The sequence below is a fragment of the Etheostoma spectabile genome, chromosome 7, assembly GCF_008692095.1.
Source record: "Etheostoma spectabile isolate EspeVRDwgs_2016 chromosome 7, UIUC_Espe_1.0, whole genome shotgun sequence".
NCBI classification, from domain to species: domain Eukaryota; kingdom Metazoa; phylum Chordata; class Actinopteri; order Perciformes; family Percidae; genus Etheostoma; species Etheostoma spectabile.
In genome coordinates this window covers 4,489,267-4,513,589 of record NC_045739.1, presented here as the reverse complement: position 1 = coordinate 4,513,589, position 24,323 = coordinate 4,489,267, and the positions used below count along the sequence as shown (strand labels likewise).

Below are 24,323 nucleotides of genomic sequence, written 5' to 3'. Positions count from 1 at the left end.
GGACAAACGCAGCACACTCTGGCAGACAACTACCTTAGATCACACAACATGCATCTACCTCCTCTCTCAACTACTCTCATCTCCTGTCCTCTCTTTTCCACTTTTCTCCTCTTCTGTGAGGAGAAAAGACAGATAAGGCTGCTTCCTCGGAAATTACCTATCACAGCTTGGAAATGTGTTCAGCGTTGCTGTCTGAGAAATGCTGAATTTGTCAATCCAGCTCGACTGAAAGGAATATGTGAGCTCAATTTAGCTGTCATTTTTAAATAAGTCAAGAACTATAGGTGTATGGATATCATAGTTAATGTTGCATAGCTGTAATACAAAACATATCATGCTCCGCAGCTTTTATTCTCATTTGTTTGTACCAAGATTAAGCCAGAGCAAAGACCTTCTCAACATATCCGAGGATATTCATCACCAACAGCAAGGAATGAATGCGCTCTGGGGCTGTGTGGCAGTCTCCCTCAGCTACACACTACAGTAGATGTATAAATACAGTAGTTATCTGCAGCGCCATGAGAGCCTTTCATAAATTATAATAAAACAGCATGGCAAGACTCAGCATACTGTTATTACCAAATCTGCAGTTATAAAACACAGAAGTAATTGTGGGTAATGTGTATTTATTACTTATAGACTGTAGGGGGGATGCTTATTCATTATCTCACTGCAAGAGAGCTAGGTTTCTGTGGGAGTTGCAAAGATCCTCCTCTTGAATCCTAGACCACCGTCAGCTAGCACTACTCCTTTAACCCCAAATACAGACGATGAACAGCTCTGTCTCAGTATCCATCCAATATTTTTTCAAGTGGACCTTGGGCCTTTAGGGGGATCTCATTCACAAATGCAATTTCCTTGATGTTCACATGGTGTTGTCACTCTCCTATCCTGCTTAGCCCTTACTTTGGTTGACTAATAAGAAACGTCTGCCTGCTCGACTCGGTCTCTATGTATGCCTGGGAGAGATGTAGCGCTGCTGTGTTGCGTTGATGTTTTATGCTCTATCTGGGACGCATCTCTTAGTAACATGCCACAGCCTAACTGGATCACAGATGAAGTGATATGATTTGAACAGATGGTTCTAGGTTCACACGCAACCATTCAGGCTTCCTGTAAAGGCCTGATATAGAACAGGAAGCCTGAAAGGACAAAAATGCCAAAGGTGACAATTGTTTAGGTGTACATATGGTAAATATGATGTACATATTGTACGTACATTTACGTTCAAGGTGGCATATCTTCAAAGTTAACACAAGTCTTCTCAGAAGAGTGACACATGGAGCAATCAATGGAATCTGAAGAGATGTTTGAAGCACAAAGTTTGGACTAGTAGGAAGCAATCATTAATTATCTTCATGTTACTGATTAAAACCTCCGCTTGGATCAACAATGCCGCATGGTTCTCCTTCTGTAACCTAAACAAGACATAAAAACTTAGATGTGCTGCTGGGGTGAACAGAGTGGACAGAGTGACTAAAGTCGCATCTGGTACTACAAGACTGATTCTGACACCTGGGAAAAGGGTACACATTGCCGCACTCCAATCAGGAAGAAATTCCTCTAATCACACAAGTGAATGATGATTCTCTATTATTACCTGCCAGCATCCTAAATGTCAGGCCTGATTTGGAACTGATAAGCTACTCCTAATTATGCTGATATTTCCAAGAGCTAAACAAATCTCTTATTTTATTTTTATATTCAAAATGTTACTGCCTTCTTGGGGATAAGAGCAATCCTATTAGCATGGGGGACACTTAAATCTCACATTTAAGAACACTCCTGCAGCTGTCCTTTTACATCCTGGGATACTAATGTCCTGAAAGTTACTGTAGAACAGCAGTCTATACGAATTAGAGAGTCACCCTCTCAAATCCTCAGATTTTCCCAGTCCTCAGTTTTATTTCCAGTCCCCAGTTAGTCTGGGGTAAAATGTAGGTAGTGGAAATTACACCACTCAACTGCTGTAATGGGGTTACCAAATGGTCCCCTATACTGTAGACATTACAACACAGCAGCAGCACAGGAAACTGTCATCTGTTAAGTGCCTAAGGGTGTGCAGTCGTCTCTAAATGCAACTTTTCCACGACGTGGATGGGTATATAGTACAAAAACTAATACTTTTGTATTATGTTTAATTTGTATTGCACTTTCCCATTGTGACACTGTAATGGATGTGTTAAAGCTATGGCCACAGTATCCATTACCAAGTGTCAAAAAGTCTGAGCGTATTCCGAGGATATGAGTTTACCGCAGGGTTAAGGCAGCCTTTGAGCTACGTCAAATGAGTCTTCTGGCTCCAATAGGCAGCACTGGCCCTGAGGGTCAAATAATAGGTCAGGCTAAGACATCTCACAGAAGATGAAAGATCATTCTAACATCTTAACGGACTGGGTATTACTATCATCATTAGAGATGTTTTTCACCACATTGCCTTGGGATAAAATAAATGAGCCTTTAGACATAATAAATGACTGATCTGAAGAGGGCCTTGCTTTACCACTGTAAGGGCAGAACTCCAGGAGCCCCTGTCCTCCATTAAAGGAGACAATGAGATTCTCTTTTGTGGCCTCCCCGCATCCCTCTCTCAGTGTGAGATGAGTTGAGTCTTCAGCTGCAGCCACCAGAGAGACACACAGGCAGCCATACTGTCTTCAGCTACTACCATTCAGACGTGGAGACTGAATGAAAAAAATGGGAATATTTCAAAGACGCTGTGTCTGGAGGGAGAGCGCATTAGGGCTCCAGACGGTCTGGAAGAGGAGCGTGGGCTAGTCGGTCCTGATCTGAGAACCCCGACAAAGAGCCTGCAAGCACAGGGTAGACTCAGGCATCCCATTAGCCTTTGAGTCTAAATGTCAATGTCTCCACTGGCCTAGTTCAGCAGGCTATTCCCTTCTCCCCCCTGAGATCCACTGTGCAAAAACACAAACAGAAGCAGGAAAAAATACATCAAATGTCATGTAGACTATTACAATGAAGTACAATCTCTGTCTCACTTCCATGCAAATGTGTAACTTTTGAGACAATACTGGTTTATTTGCAAAAGAATTATCACCGGTAAAATGTTCTTTCACAACGGATGAAAGAACGTGAGAATAGATTTTTCATAACAGCAACATTAATGTTATTTGTAACCTCTTCAAACTCAAACAAGCATTACTTGTGCTGAGCCGGAAGCTTTAAGTTGGACTTTCTTACATCACATAGACTGTGACTAAGTCCTTGTACTCCTGTGTAATTATCTTTTTCTGTGTGTGTGTGTGTGTGTGTGTGTGTGTGGGGGGGGGGGGGGTCTTGTATAACTACATTTGTGGGGTCCAAAAAGCGGGAGTCCAGTATACTTGTGGGGTCCCGACAGCTTTGTGGGGCCAAAATGCTGGACCCCACAACTTTAAAGGGCTGTTTGAGGGTTAGGACTTGTTTTTAGGATTAGGGTTAGAATTAGGCTATGGTTAGGGTGATGGTAAGGGTTAGGCATTTAGCCATGATTGTTAAGGCTAGGGTAAGGAGCTAGGGAATGAATTATGTCAATGATGGGTCCACACAAAGATAGTGCCACAAACCTGCGTGTGTGTGCGCGAGCGTGTGTGCGTGCGTGCGTGTTATTTGTGTTCATCCTGGTTGCTGCAGCCTGGTGCCCTGCACTGAGATAGGCCCTTGATGCCTGAGTGATTTGTGTAACTTTTCCTAGTAAAGACCATTGTAGACAAAAGCATCTCCACAAGGAGTAACACAAAATCTCTACCTTCATCAGTGAGATGATAACCTCATCGTAATCTCTCCTTCAGAGATGTATTTTAACAACACAAGAAACTCTCTTCACCGTTCTGCCCATTTTCCAGATCAAAAGGTCAAGATGATTCTCAGTCTCCTATTACATTTCCTGTAAACTCTATTTTCAGTACTATTAACTGGTGAAGGGTTGTCCAGGCGTTAATTTAGGTTAAAACTTGAAAAAGGGAAAAAATCTTTTTATTTAGATTGAAGTAAACATCTGCAAAGCCAACTTTTTAAGATAGCTGCCACAGTTGGCCTATTATGGAGCCATAATGATGGAAATAAAATGGACAATGACGAGGACAATTTGTGAGCCAACACGACTGCAGACCAATTTATACACTCTATGGCAACACAAGCTAACTGGTGCCGAAAGACAAGCACAGCACACAACTGGCATGCTAAGCACTTGCTGGCTTTCTCTGCACTAATTGCGCGCACACTGTTTTAGTGGGCATAAGTATACTCTCACCAATTTGTTGGACAATAGAATCGCATTAACAACATCTGCATTAAACTCTCTGCCCCAATCCATGCCCTGATCCCTTTCATTGTAACACTCTCTCCCTTTCCATCATTACTTATAGCACACATTTTTTACACTAGTGGTTTAAATTGTAATGGCCCAACTAACTTCTGTTTAGTATTTATTAGTCTTAAAATCCTCCTCTCTCCTGATCACTCTCATATATATACTGAAATATGACATACAACACCTACATATTGTGTTAGTAAAAGAAAAGGCAGGAGAAATTAATGACTCTTGGGTTATGGTTTGCCTTGGCAACATATCGCTCGCTGGGTTTCTATCCACATTCAGAAAGGGCGAAAACAGTTGGAGCCAACTTCCATCCAAGTGCTGACAGGCGATCCATTGCATCCCATCTTATCTCATCCTATCCCAAAGAGCAATTAGCTAACCCAAGCCACCACGGTCAAAATCACACCCAGCATCTGTGGCTTTGGTTCACCATCCTATTACACACATTCCAGGCAACTAACCGCTTTTTTCTTTTTGACGCCTCACCCCCATCCCAGCTCCCCTCATCCTACACTCACACACTCCATTGAGGTTGCCTGGGTTTGAGGCTAACCTATCAAAGTGCAGTGTGAAGGTTAAACATTAGGAAAGGGAGTATGGGATGGAGGACAACTGGCAATCTCCCATCACACTGCCAGTGTGGCCACAGTGGTTTTAGCTTCAGCAAAGATAATGGTAACATTTCCTCTCCATTTAAGCAGCACTGGGACACAGCTACTGTACACACAGCCTACGGGAGGCTGAGTCTGGCGTGGGATGCTATTTTTAAAGATATAAACAGACACAAAAACTGACTGTACTTCAAGTCTGCAAAAAAAATATCACTTTAAATGTTTGAAATCCATTTTGGAAAAACACATTACAATGCCTTCTAGCTGTTGTTGTTTGGAAATTAGATTACAATGCTGTTAGCAACTTTAAATAGACTGCATGATTCAAATTAAATACAGAAATACATACATGGAAATTAAATAACACTTTTAAGCTCAATTACCCCTGGTAGAACTCAATGGGATGTGGAAACAACAACCACACATACACAAAAACAAAAAGAGACAGTGGCAGAGAGAGAGAAAAAGAGACAAAAGGACAAACTGAGACTGATAAAAAATTCAGGACGCTGGTTTAGCAGTGGCTGCGATGTCACCAGGGAATTCACACAATTGTTGACTTCCATGTACAGAGAGACAATGAGTTCAGCTTCGTTGCCTTCTACAGAGGCAGTGAAGCACAGTAATTACCATGGCTCAGACAGAGGAGGCGCTACCACCACAAACACTCAGCGCTCGGCGGCAAAACACACACACAAATGTAAACCTTAACTACATTTTTAACTAATGCACACAGTCACACAAGCAAAATATACAACAACAAGGCAGCAGAAGAGTAGAGGTAGTTGCAATTGCAATTAAAACTATCACAGGGGCTAGGAATGTGCTTCAGAATAGGAACACATAGACCTGGAAGTATGAAAACATGAGGAATGAGAATCCCCAAATAATCTAATCTGTCCTTGAGTGCCCTCCTACTGCAGCATTGTTCCGTCAGAGCCAGATAAGTTTGGAGGCTCTGCAGTGAGTGAACAGAAGAGAGAAAAGAGAAAATCAATGATAAGAGTCTCCACTTGCCACAGTAAAGAACTGAGGTGTGTGTGTGTGCATGCGTGTGTGTGTGTGTGTGTATGTGCGTGTGTGTTCGGGGGAACAACAGGCTGAGAAGGGTGGAGCTGGGGCAGACTGAAAGGGACATAGCGAATAGGGAGATGGGTGTGATGGGTGTGATGGTGAGAGTCTGACTTGCATTGATCTTGGTGTGGGTATGAGCATTTATTCAGCCCTGCAACATCCACTAAATAATATCATAATGTCACTGCACAAGGCCCAATGCAGTGAACAAGTCTTTTGTGAATGGTCAAATGCTTGTTTTAATTCCAGTTTTCTCTGGGGCCCAGTAATAGGTGACAAAAAAAAGAAGCCCATACATCCAAGTCCAAGATAAGCAAATCCCTTTTCCCCTGATGATGACATGAGAATACTTTATGCTTAATGTGCAGACGTCCCATCAGATAGGTGTAATATATACAACCTCTTTGTCTTCCACCTCAGGTCACCCATCCTGGGCCTGCTTAATTCATTAAACACTATCTTAAGTGGCTGAACTGATGGACTTCTATTATTCAAAAAGTTTCAGAGCAGGTTCTCCAATACAATTACCTCTGTGCACCGGTATCTAAATTAAAGTCAAATATTTGGAAAATGTCCCTAAAGCTGCTAGAGGGATGGAGCTAGATGTTTTATAAGTTCATTTCCAAGATAAATCTGACTGCAAACAGATGAAGAAGAAAATAATTTGCCATGAGACTGTTCTGAATTTCCTGAGCGATGTGGTGTTCTCTGCCCAAACGTTCAGTGGTTAGGTAAGAAAGCTTGTACATGTCCATGTTCAAAAGCTGAAACACATACACCCCCCAACCACCCCCCCCCCCACACACGCTTGATTTACAGGACTCAGACAGTTGATTTATAGTCAGATTAAGGGAAAGGGTGTCACTGTATTTGGATGCAATAAGGACTGTTCCAAAAACATCCCCAGTTGGTAAAAGAGCCCAACTAAACCCTCTAGTTACAGAGGTAGTGAAAAACAGATGCTGGCAAAACTGATGGGGAATCGATTCATTCCTTCAATAATGCTAATTGCCATCCAGTTTCTTACTTTAGTCAGCGAGGCAGTTGTTGATAGCCTCTTGCACAGTGAGTCCACACATTTAACACATTGTGGCCTGACAAGGCTTGGACATTAGAATGCTTTAGGGTTGGTGTCAATGTGTAAACCAAAATTACTCGGTAGGCAATAATGTCAGACTTTAATCCCAGCTACCGATGACTGACAAGTGAAACAGCAACTCGTAATACATCTAGCAGAAGCTGACTGGACAAATGTCCAACTTGCTGGTCCGTCCTTGATAGTCTTGCATTGCCAGACCTTCCTCCACATCGCAACCGAGGAGGGTCTGGTTACTCCACACAGCATTGGGTGATGGGAGAGGAACGTGCTCTGGTTCATTGGCTTTAAAACCAATCACAATCGTCACGGACGAGCTCCTGTGCCGCTGCAAAACAGGCTCTGGAAGGAACTTGTTTTGGCAGAACAAAGGCACGTTCAAAGGTTGTTTTAGTCGCGCAACAAAGACTTCCGATTGGACAGATGGTCTAGCTAGCTGTCTGGATTTACCCTGCAGAGATCTGAGGAGCAGTTAACCATGGTCATCATAAATCCACCAGAGTTAAATATTCTAACACAAAGAAGCGTACGCGACGGACATCTGGCCGAAAAGAAGGACATACGGCGGAATTTCCGGCGACAACAGAGCAATCCCGGAAGTGGAACTATTAACTCAAATCTATCCACATAGGTATCCGTCTTGAACAAACAGTCTGAATCTTAAATTAACGGCCACGCACGCACGCACACACACACACACACGCACACGCACACACACACACACACGTTTTATTAAGAGAAAGGAGTTTCTTTTTTTCGGCATACATTAGTGTATAGCTGTGAGGTAAGGACAGCCCAATTTGTCAAGAGAGTGCACGGAGCTAATCACATCAAAGGAACTGCTACCCCGGCTAATATCAGCCCACGAGCAGGATGCCTCATTCATTAGTCTGCATCTGCAGGACAAATCACTTCTATGCTGACATACAAAAGCAATAAACGCAAGCGAGATCATGCCTGGCAAAACTTGCAGCGGGCTATCGACATGAGACATACAACGCTGGAAATATTTGATTTGATAAATTCGATTCAACATCATTTAACTTTGTGAATTGTTCTCTGTGCAACCACTTGCTCCATTTACCTCTACATGGTATAGCGGTGCTGCAATGCACACTGCAGGAGTCATGTGTATGCAAATGTGTGTGAGTATGTGAGTGCGTGTGTGTGCTTCAAAGAAAAATGCCTTTTTCTCTATGGCACAGGAACGCCTCAGCTTCTCCTGTGCTTGAGTGGAAATGTGGATCAAATGGATGAAAGATGTTTCCGCGTCCTCTCTATAAGGAGGAGCGGGCGTCTACGAAGAATATTTTACCTTCTTCGCTATAATAGAACAGAGTTGTGCCCTTCAATGCAGTATCATTTGTCTCTATTTTCTCTGTCCAGTGGGCATCACATCCGACTCAGCATTTTCTACACACCCTCCTCTGAGAAGACGCACACTTCTCGTGGGCTTTTTTCTGGCCAAAGACGACATTGCAGTTAAGGTAGAAGACCACAGCTATTCAAACTTCTGGACCAAATTGTTGCCAGTTGCTGGGTAGAAACCAAACCATTGAGATGCCTATTTAGTTAACAGACTCATTATCCTGCAGCATGTCAAATACTTTATAGTTAAAACACACAACATGCCAGCAAGAACCTTTTTAAAAATCTTTTAATTTAAGCATCTCGTATTTTTATCAGCCCAGTCAACTCAATGGCGGTCTTGCCAACTACAGTACGCTTTTGAAGTGGCTGATATGAGTGTGTGTACAGTCTTTACATTGTTACATACCTGGAAAAAGTGGTCATCAGTGATGAAGATAAGAGTGTGGAGCTATATAAAGCCTCTGTGACTGGCAGCTAACTCAAGCTCATGCACGTTGCCTGTCACATGGCCGGGATGGTATTATTACGCTCCGCTTCTGTTCCGTAAATCCTTTTCATCACCGATGCCGGCAATGTGCAGTCAGGTGCTGTAGCATGATGAAGCCAAGTCTTTCATCACCGTCCCAATGAGTATTTTATTCTGCTTTTCCATTTTCTTCTGTTCATCTCATTTGGTGGAAGAGGAAAAAAATAAACTTTCTCAAGTTCAATCTTTACCAACCAGCACCTCCGATTTCACACACATGTGCACCTGCACCCGTTTGCACACACAAACAGACAGACGCACACACTGTGATGCGTAAAGAAACAAACAAAGAACACATCCCTGATTCCAAACCTATTTTCTTAAAAACAAAACAAGAACTGTCAAATTGTTGTCGCTAAATTTGGATTTACCAAACTATGAATAACTTGTGCATAAATTAAGCGAAGGGATAATGAGAAATGCCACGCTTCTGTGATAAGAGGCAATGGAACGCAGCAGTGGCCAATTGACTCATGAAGATTAGAAATAGAAACAACAATCTCACCTGACATGAAAAAAAATGAAAAAGAAAACTTGCAAGGATGAAAAACCTGACTGGAGAGTCAATAAGCTTTCATGGATCTGGTGTTTGACCAGTTGTAAATGAGGGGGCAGTGGACATGGGGAGATGAGCAGCTAAAGATAAGAAGCACTGCCTTCTTAGCCATTTCTCCGAGCTGGGGGGTATTCTGTTTCTCTCTTCTCTCCACAGCTTTGAAGCTCTAATTCCTCTGATCTGTCATCTATCTCTTGCCTCCCATGCTGTCCAGTGCTCTTCTGCCTTACGAGCACGACGGTGTGGCAGCACCGTAGCCAACGCACAGTAGGAAAGGAGGCCGGGCCTGTCTTTTGGAACAGGCAGACTATGTTAAGGGTAATTCATTAAAAGAACTTGGTTCTGATTCCACATATTAGCTGGCTGCTGTGCATGGCTTGTCCAGATTAGCCATCTTATGCACTTACCCGTTTAAAAACAACAAAAATCAAATGTTTCACAACAGGGGTGTGGGGACATTTTTTTACACAGCGCCTTTCTATTTACCACTGGGCTTTGCGAATAGGCTCCCAACTACTTCATCAAGTGGAAGGCATTGGCCACAAGTTGAAGGATCAACAGTGCGGTGAGTTCGGTGGATTCAGATTTAGTAACTTGGGGTTAGTTGGTAAACAGCGGTTCTGAAATGTACCCAGTGAAGACACCCAGGCAATATACCATGCCTCTCTGTCTCCTAATCTTGCTTTCTTTCTCCCCCCACAGCCCGGGGGTGTCTGCCTGGGAGGCACGTCAGCGTGTATCTCCCCACAGTGTGTCGCTAGCCACCATGGCAAATCAATTCTTAATAAACCATCTGAAGGCTTCCTCTGCTATACCTTTCATTTCCCCTCCTCAAAGCTGCAGGGCAAATTAGCCTGCCAAGAGGATGAGAGGGAGCAAGCGGCAGAAGAAAGCAAGAAAGAGGGGGATGAAAAAAACGACCCAACACCTACAATTAAATTAACAAATCACTGTTCTTAATTAATCAGGGAATTACAAGCAGAACTGTGGGTTTGAGACGTGACTGACATGGCTAGCGTGCCCCGCTGCTGCGGCGGGGGGAAGCAGAGGGAGGTAAAGGAGGAAAGGAAAAGCAGATGAAAGCTTAATATACTCTCTGCATAGCCCCCTGAGCAGAATAGTGAGGCTGTTACATCTACTCCTCCCCTCTTTCTTTGGTTTCCTCTTCCTCCCACTGTCTTATATCCTCATCATTCCTCCCTTACTTGGTTTCTATCTCCCACCACCCTAACTATCTCTATCCTGAAACCTATGTTTGCTAATGAGGTGTGATTGACAGCTGGATTACACCATCGCTTTGTAATCCTTTTATTTCTGTGTTTAGGATAATCACCCCCAGACCATGGCCTTGCCTCATGCCTCGAGGGACAGTCAACAATGCATGCGCGTGCTTGTACGTGTTTAACGCTAGGTATAAATGCCTACGCATGTGCAATATTTAATTGTGCGTAACTAACATCTCCCAAAGCCCAGTTCATAGGACAAAACATGAATTATCTCCACAGTGCAGTGAGGCCAACAATATACCAGTCATCATTCAAGACCACCAACACTCTGCTACATAGTTCACAAACCACTGAAAGGTATAGAGTGAACCCATCTTTCTGTCCATCCAAGTTATAGCTTAGAGCAAAGAAAATAGCCCTGCTTGCAAATCTGTCTGCAGCTCCTCATCCCAGAGATGAGCAAACACGGTATTCTCTTCTGAGCGTGGCTGCTCCTCTAGCCCTCCTCCTCTTCTATCTCCCCCCCACCCCCCTTGCAGGAGCTTGTTCCCTCAGCGGCCACAGGATTCACTTTGTTTTTGATCATTCTCAGATCCAGAGCTAGACAACTTATCTGCTTCTCTACATTCTCCCAGGCCCAGAGGAGGAAAGCGGGGCCTTTTATTACCCTCGCTCTATGCCTCTTCCTCTGATGTGCTGAAAAAGACAATCGACAGATAAGGAGAGGGAGAAGAAGAGAATTCTGGCCAGTGTGCTTTTGAAAGTGGGTTGGTCCTGAGGCTTGAAATGGCTGGCTCGCTAGCCTACATTTAATCATGGAGTTTGACCAATAGTGTTTCAAGGCTGTGTTAGCTTTACAGATAGGTGACATGATGACATGCTGCAGTGTAAAATACCAATTTTCAGCATTCAGCTCTTGCTTCAGATGTGTATAGGAAAAATGGCAAAAGCATTATTACAGTTCTCCACAGCAGTCACCCACTGTATTACCATCCCTGTATAACATAACAGGTTAAGAAGAATGTCCATGGCTCTGATTCTTCAGCTTCTTAGGAGAAGCAAGCCTTACAAACATCGAGGCTAGCAGTTTAATATCACAGCAAATTCCTGTTTACGCTCAGGATTCCCGCTCATCAAGTTGGACTTTTTACAGCCCAGTACTACATTTGAAATGACAAAACTAGAGCCCGACCGATATATTGGTGGGCCGATATTAGGCATTTCACTATCTATCGGTATCGGCATTTATAATAGCCGATTTAAAAAAACAAAAAACAAAAAAAAGATAAATTAATATTTAAAAATAAAAACAGACTGTCAACCATGTCATGAGTGTTGGTGTTGCATAGTTTGTCCACTAGAGGGCACTATACAACATCCCTGTTGGCAAGACTGATGATTTTCCAAAGGACTTTAAGTTTCATATCTTAAGTATTTTTATACAATTTATTTATCAGAACTTGAATACATTTTGATGTTCATCTGTTCTGTTGTGACAATAAAACAAAGTATTATATTATTTTAGTGAGAACTCATTAATAACTACAAATAACTAATATTAAGGAAATCTGTTTATGTTTTGTAACGCGTTTCTCAATTAGTTTTTTTAAATATATATCTGCCGATATATCGGCATATCAGCATATCAATAAAATCCTTTAGCGGTCGGGCTCTAAACTAAAGTTTTGTGGCCACTGCAGTGTAAATCCAGAACAGACTCAATACCATAGATATGCTCACTACAGCACATCATCAATGTATAAGTCAACGAATGCATTGCTCAATGTAGTGAAAATGTAAGTGAGTAATTGAGTATGTGCAACAACATGACAACCGTTGCCACAGCTATGATGATCTGTCTTTGACAATTTTTTATATATATCTTATTGTGAACGGGGCACCACTGAGTTTCATACTAAAAATATGTTGTTGTTTTTTAACATCCCCTGCTGCCTACCATGAACAAAAACAAAGAATGTGGCCCACCATCTACACTGCGATATCAGGCATATTTAGACAGTACAAACAGCAACAGTGATTTTAGGATATAGTGCATTTTTGTTTAGAAGCGACTGCTTCACTATAACCTTATTAAAAAAAAAAAACTAGATATTTACAGCGTAGTTCCACAAGATCAACAACCCTATGTAAATTCTGTTTCAAGAATATGTAGCCTTTGTTGTGCTACTTACTGTACCATGTACAAGCATGCCATCCAATATTATACATAAAAACACAAAAATATATGGCCGCGCAAATGGATTCCCATACACACTCAGAGAGGTCTTATAATTATTCTAACATTTCAATGCACTGAATAATAGATTAAAGTGGAGCTATACATCAGAGATCAAAATCAAAGCACAATGTATGTTCTCTGATCTTCTTAACAGCTGATATATTCTCCACTGCATAAACACTTTGTATTAACACTACTACTTTAAAGGTCCAGCGTGTAACATGTTTAGTTGTTCTTTATCAAAATAGGTGTTGCCCGTTCACAAACTTGTCCTTTTTCATGAAAATGTATCACCACCATTCATTCCAAGTATTCCTATTGGTTTGAAATTTTGCATTTCCATTTGTAAAAACTGGGGTAGACTCTCCATAGTCATCACCATCTTGAAATATGTTAGCCGGTAAGGGACATGCAGGACATACTGCTCCGCCTGCTAATGGGTATCGTCGCTTCGCAAGTTTGAAGAAGGAAACGTGGAAGACCACATGTATTCAACATCCAAATTTCAGGAACAGGAGTCTTCTTCTTTGCCCAGAAAAAAGAAAAAGGATATTGAGAAGAGCAAAAGACTGGCTTTTTGCAGCGTGAAGGCTACCGTAGCTGTATGTACTTGGAACTACGTGGCGCGAGAGAGTTGATTGCGATATGTGATCTAATGCTAGATGGGAGAAATTCCTCCACATTGGACCTTTAAGCAGTATCACATTCATCAAATAACTTTTAACATGACATGTAGTGTTGAAACAACTAGTCAATTAATTCATTAATATGTCAACAGAAAAGGGACAGTTAGCTCAATCAATCTTTTAAGTCAAATATCAACCAAAATACTCACTGTGTCAAGCTTCTAAAGTGTGAAGATTTGTTGCTGTTAAATGTTTAAATATTTATATTGTAGTTTTTTGGCATATTTAAAGACATCAGTTTGGGCTCCCAAAATTTGTGTAAGTAACGTGTCATAATTCAATGACATGTTATTATCATTGAATTGGTAGATTGGAAAAATAGCAGGCATATTTTGTAGATGACAATTAGTGTTAGATGCAGCTCTGAATCAATGACATCTAGTGATTCAAAAAGCTATTATTTTGAAGGTCTCCACTTAATTGCCCCTGCAACCAACTCTCAATGTCCTTGAGTGACAATTCAACATTTAACCACGAGCACAAGGGAGTGCCTAAATAGCCAGCTAACGCCCCAAACTACAGGGCAATATAAGGATACCCCCCTTGGGAAAACCAATTAAATCTGTCATAAAAAGCAAACATCTATCTTGACATAAATCATCAGAAACTGTTTGCAAAGACCAGAGTTCCTCTTGAAGCACCTTTATGAGCCCCTCATTAGCTTTTAGCCTGTTGAATAACGTTGGGCCAGACACCACGGGACTCATCATTGTCTTCTGATTAATTAACATTACTGGCACTCTGTTTGTCGACCCCCAACTCCTTTATCCTTTTCTCCTTCTGTCCCCTGTGTTCCTGCATGGCTTCCTTGTTTAGAAGCAATGATTTGACTGCATGCTGAACTTAAGAACTTAATGGGGAACATTCACAGGGAGTTCAAGACACAATTAGTGATTACCAGACAGCCATGTCTTCCGAGGGCTTCCATCCTTCGTTTCATCCTTCCTTAACAAAGACCAGGGATCTTCAAGCAAAAGGAATAGCATATGAGGCTGTAATGCTCTTGGATTTGTCCTGCCCACATTCTCAGAGAGATCATACACTTCTGCGGGTTGATTAGAAAAGTGCGAGAAAAGGACAGAAGATTCTTTAATTAACAATAACGATCTGATCTCAGTTTGGAAAAACTAGGCAGGAAGGGGAGATAATTGAGGGCTGGGTTAGAGGTGAAAACGCTGGGCCATTTTTCATATTTCTTTTTTCACAATCACTGTTATGGATGAGTTTTTATAACAATGGCTGTAAATCAGCTTTTTGTCCATTGCTCTTTAATTATGTTATGTAACAAGAAACTGTTAGGTTTAAAGAATTCTGAAGAGAAGTGGAGAATCATCCAAACATTTTTAAATTGCTCAGAGCTAGTAATAGTACAATTGTAGAAGAAAATGAAAGTTGAAATAAAAAGAAAAGAATATTCAACTGCAGAATAGTGTCATCCATGTCTCTTCCACTAATAAACTACTGCCTGTCTTTATCACAGCCCACCAACTAAAACAAAAAGTGATGGAGCCGTGACAGCTGAGTCATCCATTTATTGGTTGCATTCACAGTGGCCTCATTCCTAACGTCATCAATTAGGCTGTAATTAAAATGCTGCTATGGACAAACAGAGGCAGTGGAGGAGTGAGTGGGCAGGAAGAGGACACCACAGTGTTTGGGCCCAGGCCAAAGCTAAACTGGAGTAGTGGGCGGACTGGGAGGCGAAATCTAGAGCCCATTTGTTTTAGAGTGCCATAATGTTTTTTTTGTGTTTCTTCGTGTGTGTGTGTGTGTATGTGTGTGTGTGTGTGTGTGTGTGTGTGTGTGTGTGTGTGTGAGAGCGCGCCTGCGTGCATGTGAATGTGCAATAACAGTGACTTATCTTATACTTCATCCTGTACCCTGTTGAGAAGAAAGTGAATCTCTCCTTCCACTCCACCCTCAGTTTCACCCTCCCACGGAGTGTGGCCTAGCTGAAGGACATGGTCAGTGGGACTCTTGAGCGAAGAGAAAACAGCCTTGTAGGCTTATCGTTATCCTGCTGGTGTAATCCCTGTCCACCACATTCCAGAAAAAGAACAGCCCTGGGATCGCCGCGCATTACTCTTGCTCCTCGTGACAAACTATTTTACCAAAGACATCAGGGACACCTTACAACAGCCACTGTGGAGTCTTAACCTGACACCACCAACAAATAAACCCTGCTAACCTCAGACACAATGTTTGTGTGTGGGTGTGTGTGCATATGTGTATTTGTGTGTGTGTGTGTGTGTGGGAGAGAGAGGGTGACACAGAGAGAGAGAGCTAGTATGTGTCCTCTTGTCATCTCTCAGCCCATGCAGACCATCTGTGCATTAAAGAGCTGGAGACCTAGCAAAGTATTTAAATGGGTTTAATGTCTTCAGGAGGGCCATAACCTTGGTCCTGCAGGACCCCAGAAGGCCCATCATACCAAGGCAGGAGGTCTCTTAATGTACCAAGCAGATGACAAGAATGCAGAGTTCACACACACGCGCACACACACGCACACACACGCACACACACACACACACACGCACGCACACACGCACGCTGCAGAGTAACTCAATCTGCAGGAAGTCTCCCACATTGTTCATCCACTCTCCTCTTCCCTCCCTCCCCGTCTCCTTTGTCCCTCCTCTCAAAACAAAGGGAGAAGATGTCAAAAATCTCATTAAAAAATAATGGCCTCCACCTGCTTTCTTTCTTTTCTCATTCTCTCCTGCTTGCCTTTCTAATGACCAGCTTGGAAAAACCTGGCCCACATCGCACAGAGCGCCGGACAACTACCTCAGTGCTCACAGCGCATTCAACCACAGAACGCATACACTAAGCACATAACTGTTCCACCGCATGGGTTCCCAGGTCTGATAACATCAATCAAAAGGAACTCCTGCAGGTGTAACGCCTGGCCTGCCCGCCCCCCCCCCCCGCTTATCTCATAAACCACTCACGTCTAGACCTTAACAGACAGAAGGAAAAAAAACGTTCAACATGCGGATAAATCATCTATACGAGCCTCTCTGGAAACTCCACACACGATTCTTGAAAACTATTGGACACATACATCAGGCCTGAGGTTACACTTTAAGTAAATATGTGTCAACTGGCTTTTTGTAACAGCTCCCTGAGGTCAGATTAGCCTTTGGCCTGAAGAGCATAAACCAGCACCTCATATGTCTGAAGTGGCTTCACCGCTTCACACGACATCCAACAAATGTCAACCTCATGCGTCTGTTATTAATAACCATGGAAAACGGATGTGTCTGCGTCTGTCTCTGTGACCGAATATCCTCACAAAAATTAGCCATAAACCATGTAATGGTTCAAACAGACGGCAGAGAGAATGAGGATTCATGTTGTTATTTTGCATTACAACAGGAGACTAGATGGTTATATTGGAGGGGGTTGCAGAGACAAAGCATGAATGATTCAGAACAACAAAAAAAGAATCAAAGACAGATTGGACTTTGCAAAGATTAGAATAAAGTAAGACGCCGAGATCGAAAAGCTAATAACGAGAGGAAACAATGAGCGTGATTTAGGCGGAAACAAAAACAAAAAAACAAAAGGAGGCTGTTTTCCAACAATATTTAACCTCCATGAGGACGCCTGTCTGCTATCGACCAAGAAAACACTGCAGGCTGTGTGTCATGAGATTTAGGGCAAAAGGTAAACAGCAAATCAAAACAATTTAATTCTGTTTGAGGGTGAAAGGGAAGAGAAATATGATGTATTGTCCATCCCTTTGGTGCGTGTGAAAAGAAATGGCATCTTTTATTCAGGCTCCTATGAGTCACTCCTTCGAAACGGACTTCTGTCCCTACATCACCGGCACTCTGAAGCCACTGAGGAGCGTGTCAGCTCTGATTATGGGTAGAGGGGAAGGTCATTTTATTTCATACTTTAACATCTTAGGCAGAGGATCCTACTGTATGAGGTTATTTGTGATACTGAGCCATTTCTTCCACTGAAGAAAGTTATGTGCATTTAACCGGGGGTGAAATTGAGGCCTACTGTATTTCAAATTCTGCTCTTCAAGATGCAAAATGAGGTTCAGAATACAAGCATATAGCAAAGTCACAGCGTTGCTATTGGATTTTGAAAAATCACCTAAAGCCTCAGAGGAAAGCTTCACCAACCAAGGCAATTGAGACTCATCACCCTGGGCCTGCTGGGTGCCCGCTGGAAGAGATTTTTGGAAATATTATCCAAGAGAAAAGTAGAGCTCTGAACAATTTGTTTTATTCCAAATGCAAAGCTCACTCATCCCTTTCTCCTGGTTTCTGGTTATCCTCCTAGTGGGCTACAGCCACATATGATAAAAGCAAGGTGGCAATGAAGGGAGAGAGAAGGGATCTGGTTCAAAGAGCCAAAGCATGACTTTAAATGTAATTAGCTGAAATGTGAATCTCTACTGAATGACAGCATATAAAGACAATGTGATAGACATTGAGTGTGTGTGTAAGAGGGTGAGAGAGTGTGTATATTAAAGAATGAGGAGGGAGAGGGAGAGAGAGAGAGAGAGTGCTTACAGTGCATCAGAAAATGTATTTATGGGTACAATAGCAATATTCAGCCTGGCCACGAGGGTTAAGGAAAGTTATGGTCACCTTAATGCAGACATTTAGGCCATTTATTCTGGCTGATGAGTTACTGGAGGGGATCTAATTTTCAAAATGGAGCCAAGCATCAAAAGGAGTCTCTAAATACAAAGTGATGACTGTAGAGAAAATCTCCCATTCCCTCTGAGAAGCTGCACTGTGGATGTCAGCATTGTTATAGCTTAGGTACTGACATGTCCAAAGAAGCACATACACACATCTGAATTCACCAAATATGTCTTACACACACACACACACACACACACACACACACACACACAAAGTGAGGTCTACCCAAAACCACCACAAACCCAAACAAAGTCCAAGGTCAGCAGAGTGGGCTCACTGAGCTGAAACCACCACCGCTGGTTTTCATTACCAGGAACAGAATCAGCAGAGGGATAAGGGGACACACGGGATGAGGTTACGTTAGCTGGCTCTGTTTTCATCTGTTTGAGTCTGGCCAGGAAGAAACTCCTTCTTTCTGGTATGTGGGATACAAAACACTCCAAACATCCTGACAGCATATTTTGTTGATTCAAATATTCAACCAACCTTGCTGTATGTGTGGCTGTGTGTGTGTATGTGTGTGTGTGTTCATTTTGTGTGTGACGTTAACCACGCCTGGTGAAGCTCTCCTCTAATGGTGCCCAGAGTGTGTGCGTGGTAAGAAAGCAGTCATAGCTCTAATGAAAACCAGGCATAAATGACAGCAGGCGTCCTTATCACTGAATGGGTCATACACACATTACATGAACGTATGTGCACGCACACACACACACACACACACACACACACACACACACACACACACACTGAGGCCTCTCACCCTCTAAACCCATTATCTCACCTCTTAAGCCCCTACTGTTTCTCTATTGTTCGTAAAAAGGCTGAAATCAATTAGCTACTAAAATGTAAATAACAAAACCCATCTGAACCAAAGTTGTTCCAGATAAATAGAGCGCAAATCAATTCACACAGCAGGAACAATGCAGCATGTAAAATGTATATGTATGTATATGTGTATGGATTATTGGACAGACTGTGTTTATCAATGAAAACCCTCAGTTGACTAAAACACCCAGAATCTTTAGGAAGTGATCAAAATGAGCCTCACTGAAGATTCAAAGGAAAATTAATCCAAAAACAAAGTCGTGGACAGTGGAAAATGACTCATGAGATGGCTGAAAATGAAAATGACCAACAAATGAAAATGCTGAAAAAATGATGCAAAAGTGGGATGCAGATTGTTACACAAAGATGCAATTCAATAACTGAACTACATATATTTCCACACGCAATTTGGGTATCTTAGACAGATACTGCCCATGCAGCAAAGATTTAGCCTTGGTTTTGTTCTCAGCTTTGGCTTTGTCATCAGGTCTGCTGTGGTGGCTTCAATAACTACACTAGTCTTTGACATTTTATGCTACTTGGTACTTCAGAGTGACTCAAAGTGATATAATGTGAAATGTAACACCCTCCTCCTCTCTGGCGACCTCCTGTCGAGACCCACACATCCTCCCATCATGGCCAAGGTCCTAGTTCTGTCCTTCCCATTATTCCCTCGGTGGCTAACATGAAAATATATATATACTGTAGTTTGTTGTGTGTGTGTGTGTGTGTGTGGTGTGTGTGTGTGTGTGTGGTGTGTGTGTGTGTTCAATGATAGGCTGTGTGCATGAGTGGGTGTCATTACTCCTTCCCCCATCTGACGGTTTTGGGTTAAACAATGTTATTATTAAAGCCTTTCCAGAGTAGCTTCATGCCTCCCTTCAGTGACACCCTTACCAACTATAAATCAACTGGCTGAGCCCTGTAAATCAAGTGTGTGTGTGTGTGTGTGTGTGTGTGGTCACTGCAGCTGTGCTCTTAGACGCACATGAAGATGATATTGCAGCTGTGAGTGTGTCACGACTGAGATGAGCACATGCTACTTTAGCAAGATCCTTTAAAAGCACAGAGGAAATACATGATGAATGTTAAATTAAAGCATATGCTTTTAATTTGATTCAACGGAATCAACAATAATGAAGGGACATCTGTACCATGGCTGAGTCTGACCCAGCAATACGACCCCTCTGGAAGAATGGATCTCCTTATGATGAAAAACAAATAAATAAAATAAAAAAAGGTATGCTTCATCAGTGGAGACTGCCGTGGTTTATCTGGTCTGTTAACAGCCGTGTTTGAAGTTCACTATTGTGTGGCTTACGGAAAAAAGTGTGCGGTAAAATTACACTAACAGCTTTTGTTAGTAGTAAATTCAATTCCAAATACTAAAAAACAACCATGTTTGACCTCTAAAGATTACTTTATGTCTGAAGTGTCAATTTTTAAAGGCGTTGTTCAATATATTTGCCTTTGTATCTCGTATTGTTGCTTGTTTTAACTGTAAGGTGTCCCTGAGTGCTATGAAAGGTGCCCATAAATAAAATGTATTATTATTATTATTATTACAGAGAATGTGTCATTGCTCTTAGACCAACCCAGAGAAATAATGCTCTCTGAAATACATGGCTCCTGTGAAGCAGTGATGGCTCATTCTGTGATTGTTTGTGATTGTGTTGACACCCCCTGCTGGGCTGAAGATATCACTACCACACAAAGAGAAACATTACTACCAGCAACCACGTACCATATTCATTCCCACTTCCAGCCGGGCTACGATATACTGAAGTTAATGAAACACTAAAATCAAGCTGATACCTGCCTCCAGACATATCACTCCAGCAAAAGGACAAACACAAATATGGACACATAAGAGAGAAAACAAAATCACATACTGCACCCTATTGTACAGCTCATGTATATCCGTATTCTAACGCGCCTGTGTGTGTTTGTGTGCGTTCACGCACACACTCAAGAGTCTAGACAGCTGTGTTCCCTGCAGGTCTCCGACTACTAAGGAGAGTGAGAAATATATACTGTGCAGCTGCCGAAGACACTGCCAACCCACAAAAGAGCTATTGTGCGCCCACAGCAAAAATAATACAGCTTAGCTGAGCTATGAAGAAGAAGAAAAAAACATCGGGATCAATAGAGAATTGCAATTAGCCCACATTGGCAGGAGAAGTGCCAGATTAGACACAGGATGTCAATTCCATTTCCTGCACTATCGGGCCCTCAAACTTGGTTGGCTCACTGTGGGATTGGAGCAACATGCATACAACTGGTTACCGACATAGTGTGGGAAGCTTAACAGCACATACGATTATAGTGATGGAGTGATAATAATAATAATAATAATAATAATAATAAAAATAATGTTTAAGAGGTTGAGCAATGTAAAAAAAACTCAATTCAAGGATGTATCATACAAGCATTTGGAGCGTGATAAAAGCATGTTTTTGTATCCATACATACATACATATGTATTTGATGTCATCCACAGCTTTAAACCTTAATCAATTTTAAGAATTCAAATCGTTTAATTTCAAAGCTTTCAATCAATTTTTCAGAGACATAAATACTACATTCATTATTTGAAAATGCAAAAACCCAACGGGCATTAAAACATTACCACACAGATTTTCTTTCACTGGCCTCACTGCAAAAAAGAAGCTCTTCCACTCACAACGTAAACCTCCCTGACACAACATAAAGGAACTGAGTCGCCACTTAACGGTCTTACCTTTACGTATGCCCTGGCCTTGCAGTACATCCCTTGAAATCGGCACAGAGTAGAAGCTTTGTGAGAAGCCAGGTCGGCATGGATCTGTAGAAGCATGCTCCCCATTATTCCTCTGGAAGGAAGAGAATGCAATGCAAGACATTGATAAACATGGATTCCATTGATTTCGTGCTTCTCTTTGGCCCTGAGCCATGGAGAAAAGCAGCATATAGCAGATGGCAGAAATATATTCAACATGTTTATTAACTATATGCTCCTGGATGGGCACATTACCCATTGTTCCACACTCAGAAAATATCGGATGAAATGTTCTGTGCTATTCGCTCCATAAAGAAACCAGCCCAGAATGAAATGAGGACAATTTTTAAATATTGTGCTCAGGGTTAAGTGTGATACAGCATACACACACACAAAGAAAACAGCAAGAATGCAGCAGAATATTCTTACCCTGACTGGGGGTCTTACACTAGCAGAAAAAAAGGAACACTGTGTGTGTGTGTGTGTGTGTGTGTGTGTGTGTGTGTGTGTGTGTGTGTGTGTGTGTGTGTGTGTGTGTGTGTGTGTGTGTGTGCGTGCGCGCTACTCAAACGGTCTGCAGAAAACTTTACACCCAACATGTAGTGCTCACTGTTGGTTTAATGGAACGATCTGACCCACTACAGCCACTACACAAGTAAAACGTGCACGCGCACAAACACACACCCGGTGCCACGGCTCGCTTGAGTCGAAATGAAGAGGATGGCATAACGCATTGGCTATATGTCCTCTCCACAAGGGAAGAAACAACGCAGAAGTAAAATATATTTGTGTCATTTCCCAAAATGTACACGGCATAAGAGAAATGGTTTTAGTCGCAAAAAGAGCAGAGACAAAGGTCCCTGCTGCGCCGGTAGGAGTAGCCCACCGGCGCCGACTTCATTTAGCTTTCATAGATTAAATGACGAGAAGATATTTGAAAAGCACTTTACAACTTCAAAGGGTAGATGTATTATGAGCCAATGCTTTTTGGTCATGGAAGGGACAGCTCTGCCGAATAAAGCGAGAGGACTAAACGACTTTGATAAAGAATAAGGTATCATCCTGGGTGATTAAACGGTGCTGTAATTGTAACTTGTGTAGGATATTGCAGCCCTGTAGCGATCCAGGGACAATCACGGAAACACTGAAATTCATTAGGGAACCAATTACTACTTGTAGGAAAATAACGACCACCGCTGCGCTGCTGCAGCAGCACACTGGGCTGACCCTAGACTCCATCCCGACTACATGACTTTTTTCAAGCTCATAGCGCATTGCTTTGAAACCCTGCGCCTTCCGACGCTGCGTCTCGCATTCTCACAACTCCTCTACACAGAACAAGCTGTTCTAAATAATTAAATAATGACTACATCTCACCCAGAATGTGTCAAGAAGAAGGGCTGCTGTCAGGACCAGAGCGAAGTCAGTTCTCATCGTGGCGAGCGAGCGAGCCAGGATGCCTGGACGAGGGAACCACAGAGAGGCTAGAGTCGTAATTCTTCTCCAGTAATTGTGTAATTCCCCCCCCTCTTCTTGCTCAGACTGTTCGTTACGTCCCTCCTTGTGCTCCGTGAGTGTGCTACAGCTCTGGACCGAGTTTTCCCCGGCTCTCTCATGTGCAGGTGAGCGCTCCGCTCAGCACCAAGGCGCAGCCAGCGTCACTCTCCAACCCCTCCTATCACCCGGTGCAGGAGAACTCCACACACGCACTTAAAGAAACACTCGTTGGAGCTTTAGAACAGACAACCACAACACTGACGTCTTTTTCCGAGGTCTCCGGTGTTAAATCCCTCTCCTGCGGCGACCTAAACGGCTTCCCAGTTCTGTGGTTGCAAATGAAAGTGTTGGTTAACCCTGATTGGAGTCTCCAAGTGTATGGCGAAGTCATTAGCCGTGACAGTGCTTTGCAGGCACGCTGCTTCAACATCTGATATGAGCATTACTGGATTTCGGCAGTTAACTCATCGGACAGACACGCGCAGCGTTCACAACTTTAATCTCAGTTTGCCATTATTCTGATTAAAAAAACCTTTCAAGTTTCAATTTGGACAAAGTAAGCAGGATGTCACGTGTGCAGCAGGAATCACATGACCTGCAGGTAATCAGCACAAGTAAAAAAAAGTTCCTACCCCTTCTCTATGCTCAATCTTGATCACTCTGAGACCAGTTGATTCCTTCTGTAGGCTTCACAAAAGCAACCAACAAATTGATGGGTTCTTAGGTTTGTCCCTGTATAACGCCATTAGTCTCTTGACAAGTATGTCACATATTTAAAGTGTTCATATTATGAAAAACCTTTTCTGGGATTTGGGGTGTTATTTTGTGTCTCTGGTGCTTCCACACTAGCCTGGCTCTGCCCTC

General features: G+C 42.4%; 1 protein-coding gene across 1 annotated transcript in view; it reads right to left on the bottom strand.

Moving 5' to 3' along the window:
* The window catches only part of LOC116692606 (cadherin-4), a 259,858-nt gene extending 236,017 nt beyond the window's left edge, over positions 1–23,841 (bottom strand). The window contains exons 1-2 of the mRNA XM_032521044.1: positions 23,340–23,841; positions 21,945–22,056 (exon numbers count right to left, since the gene is read on the bottom strand). Of these exons, the coding sequence (XP_032376935.1) occupies positions 21,945–22,056; positions 23,340–23,396 (169 nt within the window). The 5' untranslated portion in view covers positions 23,397–23,841. The remainder of the gene's footprint in view (positions 1–21,944; positions 22,057–23,339) is intronic.
* Positions 23,842–24,323: the final 482 nt, after the last annotated feature.